General features: G+C 49.2%; 2 protein-coding genes across 2 annotated transcripts in view; one reads left to right on the plus strand and one right to left on the minus strand.

The window, feature by feature from the left end:
* GCC1 (GRIP and coiled-coil domain containing 1) overlaps positions 1 to 18,329 on the minus strand; it is a 325,404-nt gene that overhangs the window by 140,204 nt on the left and 166,871 nt on the right. The window lies entirely within an intron of this gene.
* The window catches only part of SND1 (staphylococcal nuclease and tudor domain containing 1), a 242,053-nt gene that overhangs the window by 86,197 nt on the left and 137,527 nt on the right, over positions 1 to 18,329 (plus strand). The window contains exon 11 of the mRNA XM_079992359.1: positions 6,763 to 6,852. Coding sequence (XP_079848485.1) covers positions 6,763 to 6,852 — 90 coding nt within the window. The remainder of the gene's footprint in view (positions 1 to 6,762; positions 6,853 to 18,329) is intronic.

Consider the following 18,329-nt stretch of genomic DNA (forward strand, 5'->3'; position numbering starts at 1 on the left):
TTAAACTCTTCTGTGACCACATTGTTAACTATCAATTTAGCCTTTTGTTCTGAATATATTGCATCAATCCCATTCTCAAAACCCCGTCCCACTCCCATTTCTTTTAAATTTCCCTTCATAAATTTCCAGGAGATATTGTCAAAGGCCTTCTCCGCGTCTATAAAGATTAACACTGCTTTTGTATTTATGTCTGTTTGCAAAAGTTCCAAAATGTCAATAATGTTCCTTGTGTTAGCAAACAAGTGTCTACCTGGGAGAAAGCCCGCCTGGTCCTTATGAATTACTTCGTTTAAAACTTTTTAAAATCTACTTGCCAGAATATCTGCAAATATTTTGTAATCCACATTTAAAAGAGAGATGGGACGATAGTTCTTAAGTTGTGTCTTTTCAGCTTCCGATTTTGGTATCAATGTGATGAAGGCTTCTTTCCACGATTCTGGCGCCCTCCTTCCCTCCATAATTTCATTGCTAACCTCCATCAATGGTTGTATCAGATAGTCTTTTAATGTCTTATAATACTTGGAGGTCAGCCCATCTGGTCCTGGAGATTTGCCCAATTTCATATTCTGAATGGCTTGTTCAATCTCTTGTCGTGTTATTTTGCAGTTCAGGATTGATCTATTTTCTTGTGACAATTTTGATAATCCATTTTTTTCCAAAAATTGTTTAATTTCAATCTCATCTTGCGGCCCTTGAGTATATAATTTTTTGAAGTATCTCTGGAAGCACTTTCTAATATCCACAGGGTTCTGAATGTTTCTTCCTTCAATCTCTAAATTTGTAACTGTATTTAATTTTTGTCTCCTCTTCAACTGCCAAGCTAGCAGTTTTCCACATTTATTCGCCGATTCAAAAGTTTTTTGTTTCATTAATTTAATCTTCCACTCTATTTCCTGGTTTATCAATTTAGAATATTGTGCTTGATGAAGTTTAATTTCTCTCAACGTCGGCTGTGACTTCGGATTTAATCTTAGCTTCTTTTCTAATTCTTTAATTTTCTCCAAGATTTTATCTTTCTTCTCATTTTGTGTCCTTTTCTTTACAGCATTCTGTTGTATCACGAACCCCCTCATCACTGCCTTGCTTGCGTCCCAGATAGTTCTTTTTTCCACCGTAGTGTTCATGTTTATCTCAAAATAATCCTTTAGAGCTTTTTGGACCTTCTTGATAACCTCCTGATCTCTAAACAGATTGTCATTCATCTTCCATCTAAAGGAGCCGGTTGGTATTAGTGTCATGTCCAACTTCACTGCATTATGGTCGGAGCAGGTCTTTGAGCAGATTTCCACCTTTTTAACCTTGGGTGCCAGACCTCTAGATATCCATATTTGGTCGATTCTTGTCCAGGTCAGTTGGGCCTCAGAGAAAAATGTTCCCTCTCTTCCCAAGGGGTTCTTTATCCTCCAGATATCAATCAGATCCATATTGTCTGTCATTTCGAAAAAGGTCTTTGGTAGTCTGCCATCTTTTGTAACATTTTGGCTTTGTGACTTATCCATGTTGGTTGATACGACCCCGTTCATATCTCCCATCAAAATGATGTTGTTATAGTCCAGATAGTCCAGCATGGTCTCATGCAACTTCTTATAAAATTCCGATTTCCCCTCATTTGGCGCATAGATTCCTAATATCAAAAGTTTCTCTCCTTGATGTTGTATCTCAATTGCCAAAATTCTTCCATGTTCATCTTTAAATAGGAATTTAGGTGACAGGCTCTCTTTTGCATAGATGACCACACCTCTCTTCTTTACTCTGTCCGAAGATATAAATTCCTGGCCCAGTCTTTTGTTTATTAGCACTTTTCTATGGAGCCTAGTCACATGTGTTTCTTGCAGGCAAATGATGTCCAATTGTTCTTTTTTTTAATATATGAAATATTTTCCTCCTTTTTTCCGGAATATTACAGCCATTTATATTCCAGCTCAGAAGTTGCAGAGACATCCTGAAATAATCTAGTTATTTTTCCAGGGGTGGTATCTTGTTCGCTAAGTCTTCAGGTTCCAAGGGTGCCGGTACCGCTGGTGCTCCAGGCCCAAAAGGTAGTTCAATTCCTTTTTGAAGGTCCTCTCCGTATGTGGTCAGAAATTTGTCTCTATCTTCCAGTGTTCTAATTTTAACCTTCTTCCCTCTGAAGGTAAAAGATAATCCTTGGGGGAATTCCCACCTAAAGATAACTGAGTTGCTCCTAAGCAATTTAACCAATTCAAGGTAGGCGGATCTAAGGTCCAACAGTTGTTTAGGGATATCTTTATAAAACTCAATTCTTCTATCCAAAATGTCCAGTGACTTTCCGTAATGTAAGCCCAAAATCTTATCCCTTTCCTCCTTTGATCTCAATATTATCAAACAGTCTCTGGGCTTTTCTTTCTACAAGTCTTCCAAGCCTGAAAGCAGACACAATTTTAAAGTCCTTTTCCTCTAAATTCCAGAGCTTGGAAAATTCTTTAGTCAGAAACTCAGCTAGGTTGCCTTCTTCCACTTCTGGTATTGACCTTATCCTTAAATTACTCTCCCGGTTCCGCAGTTCTCTCATATATAGATAAGTCTGATGTTCACCTACTTGTTTGCAGACTGGTCTTACCTCTTGTTCAAAATTTTCTAATTTTTTACTAGTGTCCTCAGCCAGTTTCCGATTTTCTATCGTGGCCTCCGTCAACTGCCCAATTGCCTGTACGTTCTGTGATACTTGTCCAGTTAATCTATTTAGACTTTCTGTATTTTGATCAATTTTGGCTGTTTGTTCATCGACTTTCTTGTCCAAAGATTCCCCTCTCTTGTCCAGAGATTCCAATTTTTCATAGATTTTCTCTAGAATAGAAGCAGTTGCTCCTGAGGCCATATCTTCCAATTGTAACTGTTCAGTTTCTCCCTCTCCTGCCCTTGGCAGAGCAGCAGCTTCTTCCTCTGAAGGCAAAGTGGGTACAGATGATCTACGTGCCTGCGAGACTGAGGTTAAAGTTGTCAAAGTTGTTTGTCTAGTTCTTCCCCTCCTTCTTGCGCCACTCATTCCAAAGTTATCTAAAAGTCAAGGTCAAGCTGAGTTGTTCCCATGAGAAAGCAGCGGCCCAGAGGAAAACAAAACAGGAGGTCGGGGAAAAGGAAAGTAAAATAATGTCACTGCTGTAAATCCCAAATCCTCTAGGGGGCTTGAAATGTCTCAAGGGAAGAATCCAATTCTAATAAATTTACTAGAATCAAATTTAATGTCCAAGGACCTTCAATAGCAGATTTTAAGCAGAGTTGGTATTAACAGCCACATTGTATCAGACAGTGCATACTGGTACTTCAATTGATGTTTCAAAGTAGCAAGTCCAAACCCCCTCAGATTGTTGCAAGTTCTAATACACAATAGCCAGATCCGCAGAACTGACAGCTCAAGTTGCTCAGGCAGCTCCAGCACCTGGGTTTCTCATCCAAATTGTAATTCCAATAGAAGAAAGGTATCACAGTACAAATAAAAATCAGATAATCAAATACTTAAAGTCCTTATTTTGTTTGAGAAAAAGTTCACTGGGTGCTCAAATCAATTAGGCTAAAGATTCTTTTTAAGCCTCCACTCCTCCAGCTCTTTGCTTTGAAGTTCAGTGACAGCGGAAGACGGACTTCCTGTTTTTGCGTCGCTCCGCTTTCAGCCAGATTCAATAATTTAGTCTCAAATTATTTAAAGTCCTTCTTTACTCACGGGTTGTTGCTTTCCCGAGTCCAAAATTTCCAGGAAAAAAGGTCAGCGCTCACCGGCAGCAGCAGCGCGGCTTCACTCCGTAGATTGCGAAACGACTCACAGCGCCGCTACCCCCTCCACGTTCCGGAGCCCCTTACGGGGTTCCTTCAGCGTTTCGGGAGCCGCTTCTGGCGCCCGCCGAGTCTCAAGACCACGGGCTCTTGCTGCCTGTGGGTTTCCGATGTGGGTCTCCGCTTAGCCAGGCAGCCTCTGAGGGCATGTTTGGCAAAGGTCTTTGTCGCCCGAGGAGGTTTTTCCGTGGATTCTTCTGCAGGGACGGAGATCTCAGTTGGTAGAGCGTGAGATTGTTCATCTCAGGGTTGTGTGTTCGAGCCTTGCGTTGGGCAAAAGTTTCCTGCATTGCAGGGGGTTGGCCTAGATGACCCCCGTGGTCCCGATTCTATGACTGATAGCGCCACCAGCCTAGAAGGAGGTGTGTGCCCTCCCTGGGGCTGCTTGTGGGCACCTGTTCCAATCAGCTGGCAGCTCTTGGTGCCAGCTTAGTGTGGGGCATTTGTGGGTGGAGATGTCAGTCTGCAGGCTGGATGTGTGGCCCCTCCAGATCTCGCCCGTGGCCCCCAGAAGGGAGGGCTTTCTTCCCCCTCCCTGGCTGAGTGTTTGAGCACAAGGTTGCCCGCCCAGAGCTTGAGGAAGTTTCCTGGCTCAGCTGACTGTTGCTGTTGGATTTGAGAAGCTTCTGCTCGAAAGGCTTTATTTGCTTTCTTATTTACTCATTCCGTTTATATCTGGCCCTGCCTCCCCAAGGAGCCCAGGGCAGCAAACAAGCGCCACGGAAGCGGCTTAGAAACAATTCCAAAACAGACACAGCCTGGGAAAGGTCTCCCCTTAAACGCCTCCTTGGGAGGGGAAGGTCTTCAGCGGCTGCCAAAAGGAGCAGAGTCTGCGCCTGCCTCATATTCAAGGGGGGAATCCTAAAAGGGCAGAGGAGCCGCCACGCGCCAGCCCAAGAGCTGAGTTGGGTGGCACAGGCCTCCCAGTAAGAGAGTCTCTGCAGGAGCTCTGTGTTCGATTGGGCAGAGAGAAGGGGCGATCGAGCATCTTTCGGGTCTCCTGGTCCCAAGCTGCCTGGGCTTTTTGCACGCCAAAAACGAGCAGCTTCAACTTTCCCTGCTCCCCAACGGGCAGCTGGTGCAGTTTTTCCAGCAGCAAGTTAAAATGTTGGCGAGATCCTGCCCTAGCGAGCAGCTGGGTGATTTGCACCAGGGCAGCCCTGCCCAGAGCACATTGCGGTGTTCAAGCCCAGAAGTTGCCTGCGCATGGATGATGGGGGGGGGGAGGAGTCTGGCCCAGAAACATATCCTTGTCTGGATGATGCCTTGCCCCCAATCTCCCCATAGCCTCTCCCAGGGGCTTCCTAGAGATGCCAAGCAGCATTGAGGGCAAGATGGTGCCCTTCTGCTTTGGTGCCATGCCCAGGCCTGTGCCCAGATCGAAACAGGCTTCCTCCAGCCTGCTGCGTCCAGCCTGGCTCTGCGCCAGATGTTGCCACGGCCAGCGGCTGCCCCCGACTCCGGCCTTTGAGCCCTGCCTGTGCCCTGGGGCTTCTCCTCGGCAGCTGTCAGAGACATTCAGTTATGATGGGCTGGCTGGCGGCTCCGATGGGCTCCCGGTGGAAGAGGCGACCTGCTTTTCCAGGGATGCCTCGCTCGGCCTCTGTGCCAGGAGAAGTGTGTGTGTGTGGGGGGGGTGTCACAGCAAAGCAGCTTGCCTTGGAGGCAGGGGCTGGGGAGGGTGGGCAAGCAGTGGCGAAACAGGTGACCTCTGTCTTAAAGCCCCTGCACTGGGTGCCCATCTGCTCCCCAGCCAGGTTTAGGGGCCTTGCCTTAATTTACAAAGCCCTGGACAGCTTGCCCCCCCCCCTTATATCCCGGCTCAGTCACTCAGATCACCTGCAGGAACATCGCTGGTCGTTCCCCAAGTTGGTGAGACTCCCTTGACAAGGACAAGGAGCTGAGCCTTTAATGCCATTGGCCTAGCCCTGTGGAACTCCCTGCCACTGCAGATCCAGCAGGTGCCAACTTTTAAATGCCAGATAAAAACTCCTATTCTGCCAGAACCCTACACAGGCAGTGGGGAGCTCATCTTTCCGCAATGGCTAACTGATGTCTGTTTTTAACTTTTCAGTAGTTGTTTAATATACAATCGTATACAGCTTTGATTTTTCTTTTTAATGATTTCACAGTCCCCAATTATTTTTTTTACAAATAAACGAAATCACCAGGGGGCTGGTTCTCTTCTGGAAGTGACCTAAAGAGAAGAAATTCAAGAAAGAATGGGAAAAGTTTATAATTTATCTAGGAGACCACTGTAAGCAGATGAAAACATTAGCAGGCTTTTAATCTCACCAAATGCTATGAACAATATTGAAATACAGATTATGAAATAATATGCAGTTGGACAAGTTGACAATAGAGCCCGTGGAGGGGATGGGGGGGATATGTATTTGGTATTGTAACTAATTTACATCTGTAAAATCAAATAAAAAAGGGTTTCAAAAAAAAGGGAAACATGTCATGTTTGAGCCATGAACTCCTGCTGCTCCCATCGCCGCCCCTCCTGGGGACTCTGCCATTGCCCTGACTTCTGCCCCCCCCCAATAAATTTTTATTATTTTCTTTACATATTCTTTCTTACCATACATTCTTCAACACATAAACTTTTTGGCTCTGCTGAGCTCGTGGCTTCCCTCCCTCCCTTCAGTTGCTATCCTTTATCAAGTCCATTGCATATTTTATCATTTCTCACCCTATCTATTTCAGTCCTGCTACTGTTTTTAAGTTTTTACAACTGTCCTTCAAATATTCAGCAAATTTACTCCAATTGTCCTTGAATCTCTTCCGGTCAGTTTGGCATAGTCTGTCATTTTCGACTGTCCTTCCGCAATAGTAGGAACATCTTGTGATTTCCAATTTTGGGCCAGCAAAGTCCTTGCCACAGCTGTGGCACACATGAATAACTTTTGATCTTTTATCTTCATCTCCTTAATCACTGCCCTGACTGCTGTTGCTCTCCCTCCGCAGGACAAGAACCGGAAGCTGCGCCCCCTCTACGACATTCCCTACATGTTTGAGGCCCGGGAGTTTCTGCGCAAGAAGTTGATTGGGAAGAAGGTAAGCCCGGAAGGGGGCCGAGACAGGTGGGCTGGCGGGGGCCGGGGCAGAGCCCGCGAAGAACGGCTGGGCACCGGGGCCCCTCTTTTTATTTTGTGAACCGCCCTGAGATCTTTATATATATATTTTAATATAACGTATTTTTTGCACCATAACACTCACTTTTTTCCTCCTAAAAAGTAAGGGGAAATGTCTGTGCGTGTTATGGAGGGAATGCTTACGGGTGGCATGTCTACGGATTTTCCTCCTCTAAAAACTACGTGCCTGTTATGGTCGGGTGCGTGTTATAGAGCGAAAAATACGGTATATTTTTTATTAATTTCAACATACCAATTATTATACATTCCACAGAACTTCACATCTTATACAATCTTTTTGGACTTCCATCAGCACCTCTGATGACCCACCATTTTTATCATTTCTTCTGCATTTCTTAAATTCCTATTCTCTTTAATTATCTTAACTCACAATCCACCTCTTTAACCATTTTTGCAATAATTCAAATAATTTACTTCACAAAACTTCTTGCAAACCTGCAAATGTAATCTGGTCATCACAATTACTTTTCAAATAGTCCGTAAATTAACACCAGTCTTCTGTGAATCTCTGGTCCCACAGGTTTCGAATTCTTCCGGTTAGTTTATCCAATTCTGCATACTCCATCAATTTCATCCTCCATTCTTCTTTTAAATACCTTTTTCATTTCATTGTAAATCATCTCCCAGAATGTCTTAATCCTTGGGCATGTCCACCAAAGGTGAAAGAATGTGCCCTCAGTCTCATTACATTTCTAACATTTATTTTCAGGCAAATGGTAAATTTTTGCCAGCTTGACTGGTGTCATGTACCACCTGTATATCATTTTCATTAAATTCTCTCTTAGGGCATTTTGTTAATTTAATAATAATAATAATAATAATTTATTATTTGTACCCCGCCCATCTGGCTGGGTTTCCCCAGCCACTCTGGGCGGCTTCCAACAGAGATGAAAAATACACTAAAATGTCACATATTAAAAACTTCCCTGAACAGGGCTGCCTTCAGATGTTTTCTGAATGTCAGGTAGTTGTCCATCGCCTTGACATCCGATGGGAGGGCATTCCACAGGGCGGGCGCCACCACCGAGAAGGCCCTCTGCCTGGTTCCCTGCAACTTGGCCTCTCGCAGTGAGGGAACCGCCAGAAGGCCCTCGGCGCTGGACCTCAGTGTCCGGGCAGAACGATGGGGGAGGAGACGCTCCTTCAGGTATACTGGGCCGAGGCCGTTTAGGGCTTTAAAGGTCAGCACCAACACTTTGAATTGTGCTCGGAAACGTACTGGGAGCCAATGTAGGTCTTTCAAGACCGGTGTTATGTGGTCTCGGCGGCCGCTCCCAGTCACCAGTCTAGCTGCCGCATTCTGGATTAGTTGTAGTTTCCGGGTCACCTTCAAAGGTAGCCCCACGTAGAGTGCATTGCAGTAGTCCAAGCGGGAGATAACCAGAGCATGCACCACTCTGGCGAGACAGTCCACAGGCAGATAGGGTCTCAGCCCACGTACCAGATGGAGCTGGTAAACAGCTGCCCTGGATACAGATTTGACCTGTGCCTCCATGGACAGCTGTGAGTCCAAAATGACTCCCAGGCTGCGCACCTGGTCCTTCAGGGGCACAGTTACCCCATTCAGGACCAGGGAATCCTCCACACCTGCCCGCCTCCTGTCCCCCCAAAACAGTACTTCTGTCTTGTCAGGATTCAACCTCAATCTGTTAGCCGCCATCCATCCTCCAACCGCTTCCAGACACCCACACAGGACCTTTACCCTAACCCTAACCTTTACCGCCTTCACTGGTTCTGATTTAAAAGAGAGGTAGAGCTGGGTATCATCCGCATACTGATGAACACCCAGCCCAAACCTCCTGATGATCCCTCCCAGCGGCTGCATGTAGATGTTGAAAAGCATGGGGGAGAGGACAGAACCCTGAGGCACCCCACAAGTGAGAGCCCAGGGGTCTGAACACTCATCCCCCACGGCCCAGGAGGAAGGAGCGGAACCACTGTATGACAGTGCCCCCAGCTCCCAGCCCCTCAAGACATAATGTTTTATGTAGTGTTTTTGTTTTTGTTTTTGTATTTTATTATGTTGATCTGTTTAATTCTTTTTCTTTCTTTATATAATCTTTAAACTCTTAATAAATATTATTTAAAAAAAACCAAAAAACCAAAAACCAACAAGCCTGCTATCCCAGCTATCCCAACCTGGTTAGCCCCCTAAAAACTCTGATACCCCATTTTTAAATACAATATACTCACATAAAGACTACCTTACACTGTGTTTAAAACCAAAATTGCATTTAGATTGAAACTGTTTCTCAGGCGCTAGTCCTGGTCTTTATAACCCTGCACCTTCTTCCAGAAGGCAGGAGCTGAAAGAGATCATTTCCGGGGTGCGCACTATCCTGCGCTATCTCTGCAGCTTTCTTATGGCACCTGGAAGCGTAGATTTGATGGTGCTCAGGGCTGCTCGAGAGTGCTTCCTTCCATGCGCAGGGCTCTGAGCATGGCCTGGGTCCCCTGAGCTGCAGCGGAGGCTTCTTCCGGGGGCTGGAGGGGGTGGGCAAGGGCCCCCTCCTCTCTCCGCTTCCCCGTGACCTTGGTGGCTCTGGCTCTTGGGCTGGCATCCACTTGGCGCTGGCCGCGAGGGGGGCTGCTTTGGGAGCCCCCGTTCTGCTCTCCTCCGCTGTCGCAGGGCTGCCTTTATGCGCAGTTCCTTTGTCAGCACCTCGTTTTTCACTTCGGATTAATTTGATGGAGCTAAGCGATGAAAAGGTCCTCTGCACTAATGATCAAAACAGTCCCCCGAGGTTGGTGCTGCCGCCTGATTGGAAGCGACAGGCCCAGCCAAGGCTGCCCGTCTTTGCCTCTGCCCCGCCGGCCGCCTGCTGGGATCGATCGGCTGGGGCTGCCGGCTCCCCCCCCCTTCCCCGCTCCCCAAAAGGACGCGAATTCGGCTCCCACGGGGGACGGTTGAGCGGGTCCAGGGGCCTCTGAAGGCCGTTTGTCTCCCGAGGGGCAGGCACCACCCCCCGCTCCTCCGCTCTGCCTGCGAGGTAGGCTTTCTGAGCATGGCCCTGGCGTCCTGAGGCCGGGCAGCTGAGTGGCCAGCTCTCACCCTGCTGGCAAGGGCAGGGGGCATGGGATCAGTGCTTTTGGCCAGAGAGCACTTTTGGGGGGTGCTGAGGGCTCCCTGGACTGGCCGCTGGAACCAGTGTGTGCTTGTGTGCTCCTTCTTGGTCCTTGCAGCCTCCAGACTTTAGCAGCTCCTCCCCCCTCCAAATCCCCGTCTCTGTATGTGCAGGTGTGTGTCTGGGCTTGCTGGCGTACCTGCACACCTGTGCTCACCTTGCCTGCAAACACACACTATGTGCCTCCATTTAGATGGAAACTCGGGAGGGGGCTTCCTTTGTGGCAAATCTCACCTTTCTGCCGGTACCCCAGAGACCCGCCAAAACTGCCGTTGAGTTGCCATCCTTCCCTTGGGGGCCCTCCTGGGCCCATCTAGACCAGCCTCCTCTTTCCCACACTGGCCTCAGAAGCCCGCAAACAAGAAGGGAATGGCTGCTCTGCCGTGACTGGAGATCGGGGGGGGGGGGTATTTTGCCCCTGAACCTGGAAGATCCACCTGGTCCTTGTGACTAAAACTCTCATCCCCCTTCAAAGCCAAACAGGTTGGTGGCCCTCACTGTCTCCTGTGGGAGTGAGTTCCACAGGTGAACATGTGCTTAATAAGAATAAGAAATTTATTTGTTTATTTATATGCCGCCCATCTAACTGGGTGGCTCCAGCCACTCTGGGGGGCTCCCACAAAACATTAAAAACTCCATAAAACATCAACTGTTGAACTGTTGAAAACTTCCCTTCAGATCTCTTCTAAATATGCTTGCTTTTAGCCATCCTGAATCTTATCCTTTTGCCCCTTAGCCTCCTTTTCTCTGACCTGAAACGAACCAAATTCCTCCCCCTTTCTTCCTAGGAGAGCCCCTCTGATCCTCGATCTCCTTTCCTGTCCCCACAATATCCTTTTCGAGGGGCAGCACCCCAAACGCGGCTGTGCCATCAGTTTGCAGAGGGGAATTCCACAATCCTGTTCATCCCCATTCCTCAGAATTCTGACCATGGCACAAACTCCTTCACTGATGGTTCCCAAATAAGCGTCCCCCCCCCCTTTTCAGATGAGGAGCCTCCTCTGCCAGCACCAGCCAGGCTCCTTGAGGAAGGTTGCCATGACCCCATTTTGCTGAGCTTGTGCCCAAATGCTTCTCCTGTGAGCAGGGGAGCCCCTTAGGAAATGCGCATGGCTGGCATGTGGCAGACGCATCGCCCGCCCGCCCCTCCCCAGGACGGAGCTGGGGGGAAGGGGCTCTGCCGTGTGGGGCAGAAGCCGGGCGGCTGGGGCAGGGGACCCCAAATCTGCCTCCCTCAACTCTCTGAAGAGCATTTGCGTGTCTCCGCGTGGCTTAAATAAGGTGTCAAGCAGTCGGAGAAACCTGCAAGCAGCTCAATAAATAAGGGCATGCCGCTTGCCTGGAGCAAGACTGATTGCTCATGCAGAGTTTGACGGTTGATAGGTGCGTCTCTCAAGCCTGAGTCCGTGGGAGAGAAACCAGAGTGAAGTCTCCTCCTTGACATGCGCAGCGTGGTCTGCGTGAGACCCTCTCCCCTGATTATTTCATTTCCTTTCTTTTTGAAATTATTTTTATTAAGATTTTCCAACAAATTTTAACATATTCAAAAATTCAGATTGCATTTTACAATTTCAATTAACCCCCCCAGCTACTTCCCTTTCCTATTTATTACATATTTTTCTGTTCTGGGTATAATTTTATAAACCTTATAAACTAAAATTAAACTTGTATTCTTAATCTGTTCTTAACACTTTTCTCTCATATTTGTGTTTTCTGTTTATATTTGTTCACTATAAGTGTATTACTCAAATCCTGCAAGTGAGTTCATTTCAATGCATTGTTTCTGTATTATTTCATTTCTTAATACAGTGGTTCCTCTGGTTGCAAACAGGATCCATTCCGGAGCCCCGTTCGCAACCTGAGCAGAATGCAACCCACGTCTGCACATGCAGGGGGTCGCGATTTGCCGCCTCTGCGCATGCGCGTGATGTCATTTTCAGCATCTGCGCATGCACAAGCGGCAAAACCCGGAAGTAACTCTTTCCGGTACTTCCGGGTCACTGTGGGACGCAACCTGAAAATGCTCAACCTGAAGCAAACTCAACACGAGGTATGACTGTATATTAAAATATCTCTAAGCATCCCCCAGCCAGATTCTTCTTGTGCTCCTCACCAGCTTAGCAGGCGCTGTTTGCAAAGCGCAACCCCTGCTTTGCTTCCCAAGGTCTCTTCAGCCTCTGCCTTGACTTTACTTTCTTTCCCATCCCCTTAGGTCCCCCCCCCCACTGCGAACCCTTTCCTCTCCCCTCCTCATCTGCAAAGTTTTTGGTTAAACCTCTTAGCCCCCCCCTCCACCTCTGGACCTCTGCTCTCCATTGCCTCCCTCCCTCGCTTGCCTCTCGGGCTGACTGTATGCTCGCCAGGGCGGAGACCTATTTGTGGGTTTTGTTTCCCTGTGCATTTGGATGGCTTTGTAGAAATGACATGGGAGGGGGGGTGTGGAAGGAAGAGGAGGACAGGAATTTGTGTTTGTGTGTGTCTGCTGGCTGAGGAGTGGGTTTGCCTCGCCGGAGTCTTTCTCAGCTCAGAGAACATTTCAGTGGGAAATGGCAGCTGGGATCTTTTGCATGGGGGGGGGGGGCTCTGCCACGGAACTACACGTCCCGCACCCGGAGGGGTTCCCTTTGTTAGCATGCCATGGGAGGAGAAGGCACTGGTGGTGGTTGCTGCTAGTGAAGGAAGATTCAGGACAGATGTAAAAAGTCTACCCCCCAACCCCCCCCCCCCGAGTCCTTTCTGTTGGGGATAATTCAGACTGAAATTCCCAGGTGTCAAAAAGGTTATTTATGTCTGGCCACCAGTGCGGCTCGTATTTTGTTAGCCCCAAAATAGAAAACGAGCGAGGTCCCAACCAAAGGAGAATGTCAACTTAAGTTGACAGAACATTCACAACTCATAGACTTAAGATATAGAATAAGAGAACTGGAAGAACATACCTTTAGAGAAGATTGGAAAACGTTTATTGAATACCTGGGAAATAATTGTGCACAGCTGAAAACGCTGGCAGCATTAAGAGAAATTCAACAGCGTAAATAAGCTTTGATGGATGCAATAATGGAAGACTGAATCGTATAGTTTTTGTAAAATATGCAGGGATTTGTGATACGTAAAATGAAGCATGGGAAGAGGAGAAGGGAAGCCGTTGATATTTTAAGGATGTGAAAAGGAGTGTTTTAAACTGCAAAACAGAAAATTGAATAAAAAAAGTCCTCCTTCAAGCAGTGCAGAGTTAAACAGTGGAACTACCTCCCACTGGAGGCAGGCATTTGGGTGGCTTTAAAAATGGATTGGACAAGTTCGTGGAGGAGGAAAAGGAGGAGGAAAAAGAGGAGGAGGAGGAAAGGAAGGAGAAGGAGAAGGGGGAGAAGGAGAAGGAGGAGAAGGAAAAAGGGGAGAAGGAGGAGGAGGAAGAGGGGAAGGAAAGGAGAAGGCTATGGCTATTGCTTTCACGGGCAAAAGGTTTCTCTGGATGTCTGCTGCTGGAAACAGCAGCAGAGGAAATGCCCTTGTTCCCGGCTCCTGCTTTCAGGCCTCCCGGTCGGCCACGCAGGATGGGCTCCGTGGGCCTGATCCAGCAGGTCTTCTGAGCTTCTTGGGCCCTAGTGGCTGAGCTTCCCGCCTGGCCAGGCCAAGGGGGTGCAGAGAGGCGGCCCCTGGGATCCTGGTGGGTGGCTGAGGAAGATGTCCTCCTGCCGCACCCCCCCCCCCCAGCACAGCCCCCCCCCCCCGTCTTGCTGTCAAGGCAGAGTGCCAGCTGGGGGCCCTTCTGCCGTTTGGCACTAGGGGGCGCTGCTCTGCTGCAGGAGGGAGTGAGAGGCCAGAGGTGGGACCCGTGGGCTTGATTGACAGCATGGTGGCCCGGCTGCTAATTCTGGCCTCCTGGCCCGGCTCCCAGTGGGGTAATTGTTCCGGGCTCCTTGTTCCAGTTGGCAGGGGAGCGCTCCCTGCTGCCGTGCGCCCCATAGCACGCTTGGGCAAGGCTGCCGAACCTGGCCCGGCCCAGAGGCAGCTGCCACTCCGGCCCCAGTGGAGAGTGCCATCGTGGCTGTCTCTGCCGGGAGGATTCTTCAAATCAGAGACCCACGCGGAGCTGGAAGAGATCCTGGGGGTCATCCAGTCCGTCCCCCGGAAATGCAGGAATTTCAGCTAAAGCATCCCTGATAGATGGCCATCCAGCCTCTGCTTAAAAACCTCCAAGGAAGTAAGAGATATGAAAAAAAAGGGTTTAGAAATAAGTAAAAACTAATGGTGAGGATTTGCTGAACTAACAATTTGAATTGGAATACAAGAAAGGGAGGTATGAGGAGGTCTGAAAAATAAGTTAAAAGAAAATAAGTAATGGAAATTCTATGTGTTTTTAATTGTTTTTGTTTTTGTATTTTTGTTATTTTTTCTTTTTCTTTTATATTGTATTATTTTTTGAAAACTTTAATAAATATTCTATATATATAAAAAAACCTCCCGTGAAGGAGAGCCCACAGCCTCCCGAGGGAGACCGTTCTACTGCCAAACAGCTCTTACTGCCAGAAAGTTCTTCCTGATGTTTAGTCAGTATCTCCTTTCTTGTCACTTGAAGCCATGGGTTCGAGTCCTGCCCTCCAGAGCAGGAGAAAACCAGCTTGTGACAGCCCTTGAAGATGTCTTTCCTGTCTCCTCTCGGTCTCCTCTTTCCCAGGCGAAACATACCCAGCTCCTTCAACCGTTCCTCACCAGGCTTGGTTTCCAGACCCTTGATCACCTTGGTCCTTATCCTCTGCCCACCTCCCAGCTTGTCAACATCCTTCTTAAATAGTGGTGCCCAGAATTGGACGCAATTCTCCAGGCCTAAGGCAGAATAGAGCAGTACTCTGACTTCCCCTTATTGGGACACAATTCTTCTGCTGATGTGGCCTAAAATAGCATTAGCTGGGGTTTTTTCCCAACTGCTGCAGGAAAGGAAAGAGGCTTTCAACTTTGCTTCAGAGACAGGGTGCTGGGTCTGCCCTGCAAGGTGGTTGTGGAACTGGCCTGTGTGCTCATGGGGTCCGCCATCTTTCTTTGGCACCCAAAGGTGCCCCGGTTTGGTTTTCCTGCTGGCGCTGAGAAGGCCTTTGTGGGCGAAGGAGGCAGTGGAAGCAATTGCAGAGATGGAGCAGAGGGTCTCTTGGGGCTGCAGCTTGCAGGGCGGTGTGTGTGTGTCTGCAGACCCATCTTCCAGTTTTCATTTACCCCTTCTGCTCCCCTCCCACCCCTGATCTGAAAACAGATGCCAGAAACTGGGCAGAGCCTTGGGAAGCAAAAGGTCGGTTGAGATGGGAGAACTTGTAGGTGCAGCCTCCCCGCCTGCCATGAGGAAAGGCTTCCTTCCTTTATGCTCGGAGGCACCTTCAGACACTCCCCCCCCAACGCCCTGCCTTGGAACAGAGCTGCATTGCAGGGGGCTGGACTGGATGATTCTTGGAGTCCCTTCTGTGGGATGTGAAACACAAGAGCAGTCAAGGACAACATTCCTAGAGTGAACATGTTTGCACATGGGGAGGGATATTTGTCCAGCCAGCAGGTCAACTTCCTGTTTCCTTCTGGGCTGGGACAGACTTCCTCTGCATGTGACCAGAGGTGGGCGTGGCCTCACCTGTGCAGGTGACGACAAAAGCACAGGGCAGGGCAGTCATCTCTCTCTCTTTGACTACATGCATCGAAGAAGCAACATCTGCTGAGCCAAAGATGCTCTCTTGGCTTCCAAAGGGACTGTCTCCTTATGAGATACAGTGGTGCCTCGCAAGATGAAATTAATCCGTTCCGCGAGTCTCTTCGTCTTGTGGTTTTTTCATCTTGCAAAGCACGGCTATTAGCGGCTTAGCGGCTATTAACGGCTTAGCGGCTTTAAGAAAAAGGAAACAAACTCGCAAGAACTCGCAAGGCGTTTCGTCTTGCGAAGCAAGCCCATAGGGAAATTCATCTTGCGAAGCACCTCAAAAAACGGAAAACTCTTTTGTCTAGCGAGTTTTTCGTCTTGCGAGGCATTCGTCTTGCAGGGCACCACTGTAGTTTCCAGGTGTATGTTACTTTTCTAAGCTAAATCTGCCTTTTGGGATCTGATTGTGAACAGAATGTGAGTAAACTCTTTTTATACTTTTATAGAAGACTGTGTCGTGTCTTATCTTTTACGAGGGAATAAGGGGAAAATACCAGAACAGTTACTATAGAGGCTTTAGCGAGCCTGAGCAAACGTAGCTGCTAAGTTTAAAAAGGGGAATGTTACTCTGCTAAATTGTTAACACAAGTTGGAAAGGCTATAATCAAACAATATATCCTCTCCTGCATCCCTGAACATTCCCACACCTTCCCGCTCTGTGATTCGATGCTCCTTCGTCCGCAGCTGCCTTTGCTTTCCGCAGAACGGTCTCCTGTCTTCAGAGCGGCTCTCCCCCGCCCGTTCTGACGATGGCCGAACATCGCGATGCAGATTTAAACTGTGGAACTCCCTGCTGCAGGAGGCAGGGGTGGCCACCAACTTGGATGGCTTTGGAAAAGAGGATCAGGCCAGTCCATTTAGGAGGAGAGGGCTCCCGAGGGCTGCTAGCCAGGGGTAGATATGATCAGTCTCTGTGGTCAGAGGCAGTTAGGGTCCTGAGTCCCAGTTGCTCGAAAGCACAAGAGGGGACAAGGCTCTTGGGCTCGGACCCTGATTTTGGGTTTCCCAGAGTTCAGCCCCTGTGAGGACAGGGTGCAGGGCTAGGTGGGTCCCCCGGGGCCTGATCCAGCAGGTTCTTGTTAGCTTCCTATGGTCTGTTTGCACAGTTGTGATCTGTTGGTGCGGCTGATAACTTCCCCCAACTCCATTGCTGTTGGGGTTTGAGCCCTGTTGCTCTTCAGCCTGCTCTGCTGTGTGTGTGTGTGTGTGTGTGTGTGTGTGTGTGTGTGTTGGGGGGGGCAGCACTGGCAGGCTGGCACGTGTGGGGTGATCCCCACCCCCAAGACTCTCCTGTCACAGAAGGGAAGACAGATCTCCCTGCGCAGCCAGCCATTTCCCCTCCCTCCAAGGGGAATAGGGAGCCAGCCATTGGATAATCACTCAGCAGCTTGATGAATGTCTCAGCTGATGGGAGTGGGGGGGGGCTACCACGGGGGGGGGGAGCTTCTCATCTGAGGCATGTGCTTGGCAGGCCTTCAAGAATGTGCCTCCCCTCCGCTGAGCCAGCTGCCTTGCCGCCTGGTGGCTTTCCAAGCCCAGGAGCGCCCCAGAAGCGATGCCAGGGCACACGGGGTGTGGGTGTGCTATCCTGCTCCTGGCCAGGAGCTGGCAGAGGACATCGCAGGAGGGCAGGGATCCTTTACAGAACAGGGGTTGGACTAGATGACCTGGAAGGGGCCCTTGCAACTCAGCAGTGCTCCTAAACCGGAGGGTGTGTGTGTATGCATTCCTTATAGGCTCAGCTGGGACTCCCAAGCTTCTGGAGGCCTCGCTGCCTTTTCCGAGTCCTGAGCCAGGAGGACTTGTGTTTCTGGGGGTCAGAGGCCATGCTCCTGTCCCTGCCCAATGTTCTGCAACACCCCTCAGCCCCAGCAGGGAAGGGGACAGCTGGCCGCCTTCCGGCAGAGCTTGCCCTCCCTCGGCGTTGGCTTTGTTTTGAAGGGTCCTCTCTCTGGCTCACCTGCCAGTGTAGCTGCTTCCTTTCTCGGTGGGGGGGGGGGGGAGAGCAGCCTCCTCCTTCTGTGTCCAGGGGAGGTGGGTGGGTGGAGTCACAGACCTCCCCACAGCCATTCATGAATGGCCTCCCTTGGCCGCCCAGGCACCACCCTGTCTGTTTCCAGAGAGTGGCTGGGGAAACCCAGCCAGATGGGCGGGGTAGAAATAATAAATTATTATTATTATATTATTATTCCTGGGCCTCCTAAGTGGCTCCAGCACGTTGGGTCCTGAGACGATGGAGATCTCTCCCCCCCCTTAGTGCCCAATTGCTTCCTTCCCAGACGAGCAGCCCTGCCCAGCACAGCTCCGATGGAGAGATTTGGCTTTCTTGGAGAGGGAAATGGAGGTGCTTGAGGCAGTCGGAGCAGAAGGGACTTGTCTTGAGCTTCCGCTGCCCATTGCAAGAGGGTGGGGGAGCAGGCACCCCCTCCAGCCTCCCGTTTCATGTCAGGGGGCACCTTAGGATTGCAGCTTCAGAAGGGATCTTCGCCCAAAGGTCTTGCCTTCCCGCTCTCATGAGTTTCCCACCTAGATTTCCCAGTCTGCAGCTTGCTGGGAGCCCCAGATCCAGACTGCCTCAAG

This window comes from Podarcis cretensis, assembly GCF_951804945.1.
Source record: "Podarcis cretensis genome assembly, chromosome: 10".
NCBI classification, from domain to species: Eukaryota; Metazoa; Chordata; class Lepidosauria; order Squamata; family Lacertidae; genus Podarcis; species Podarcis cretensis.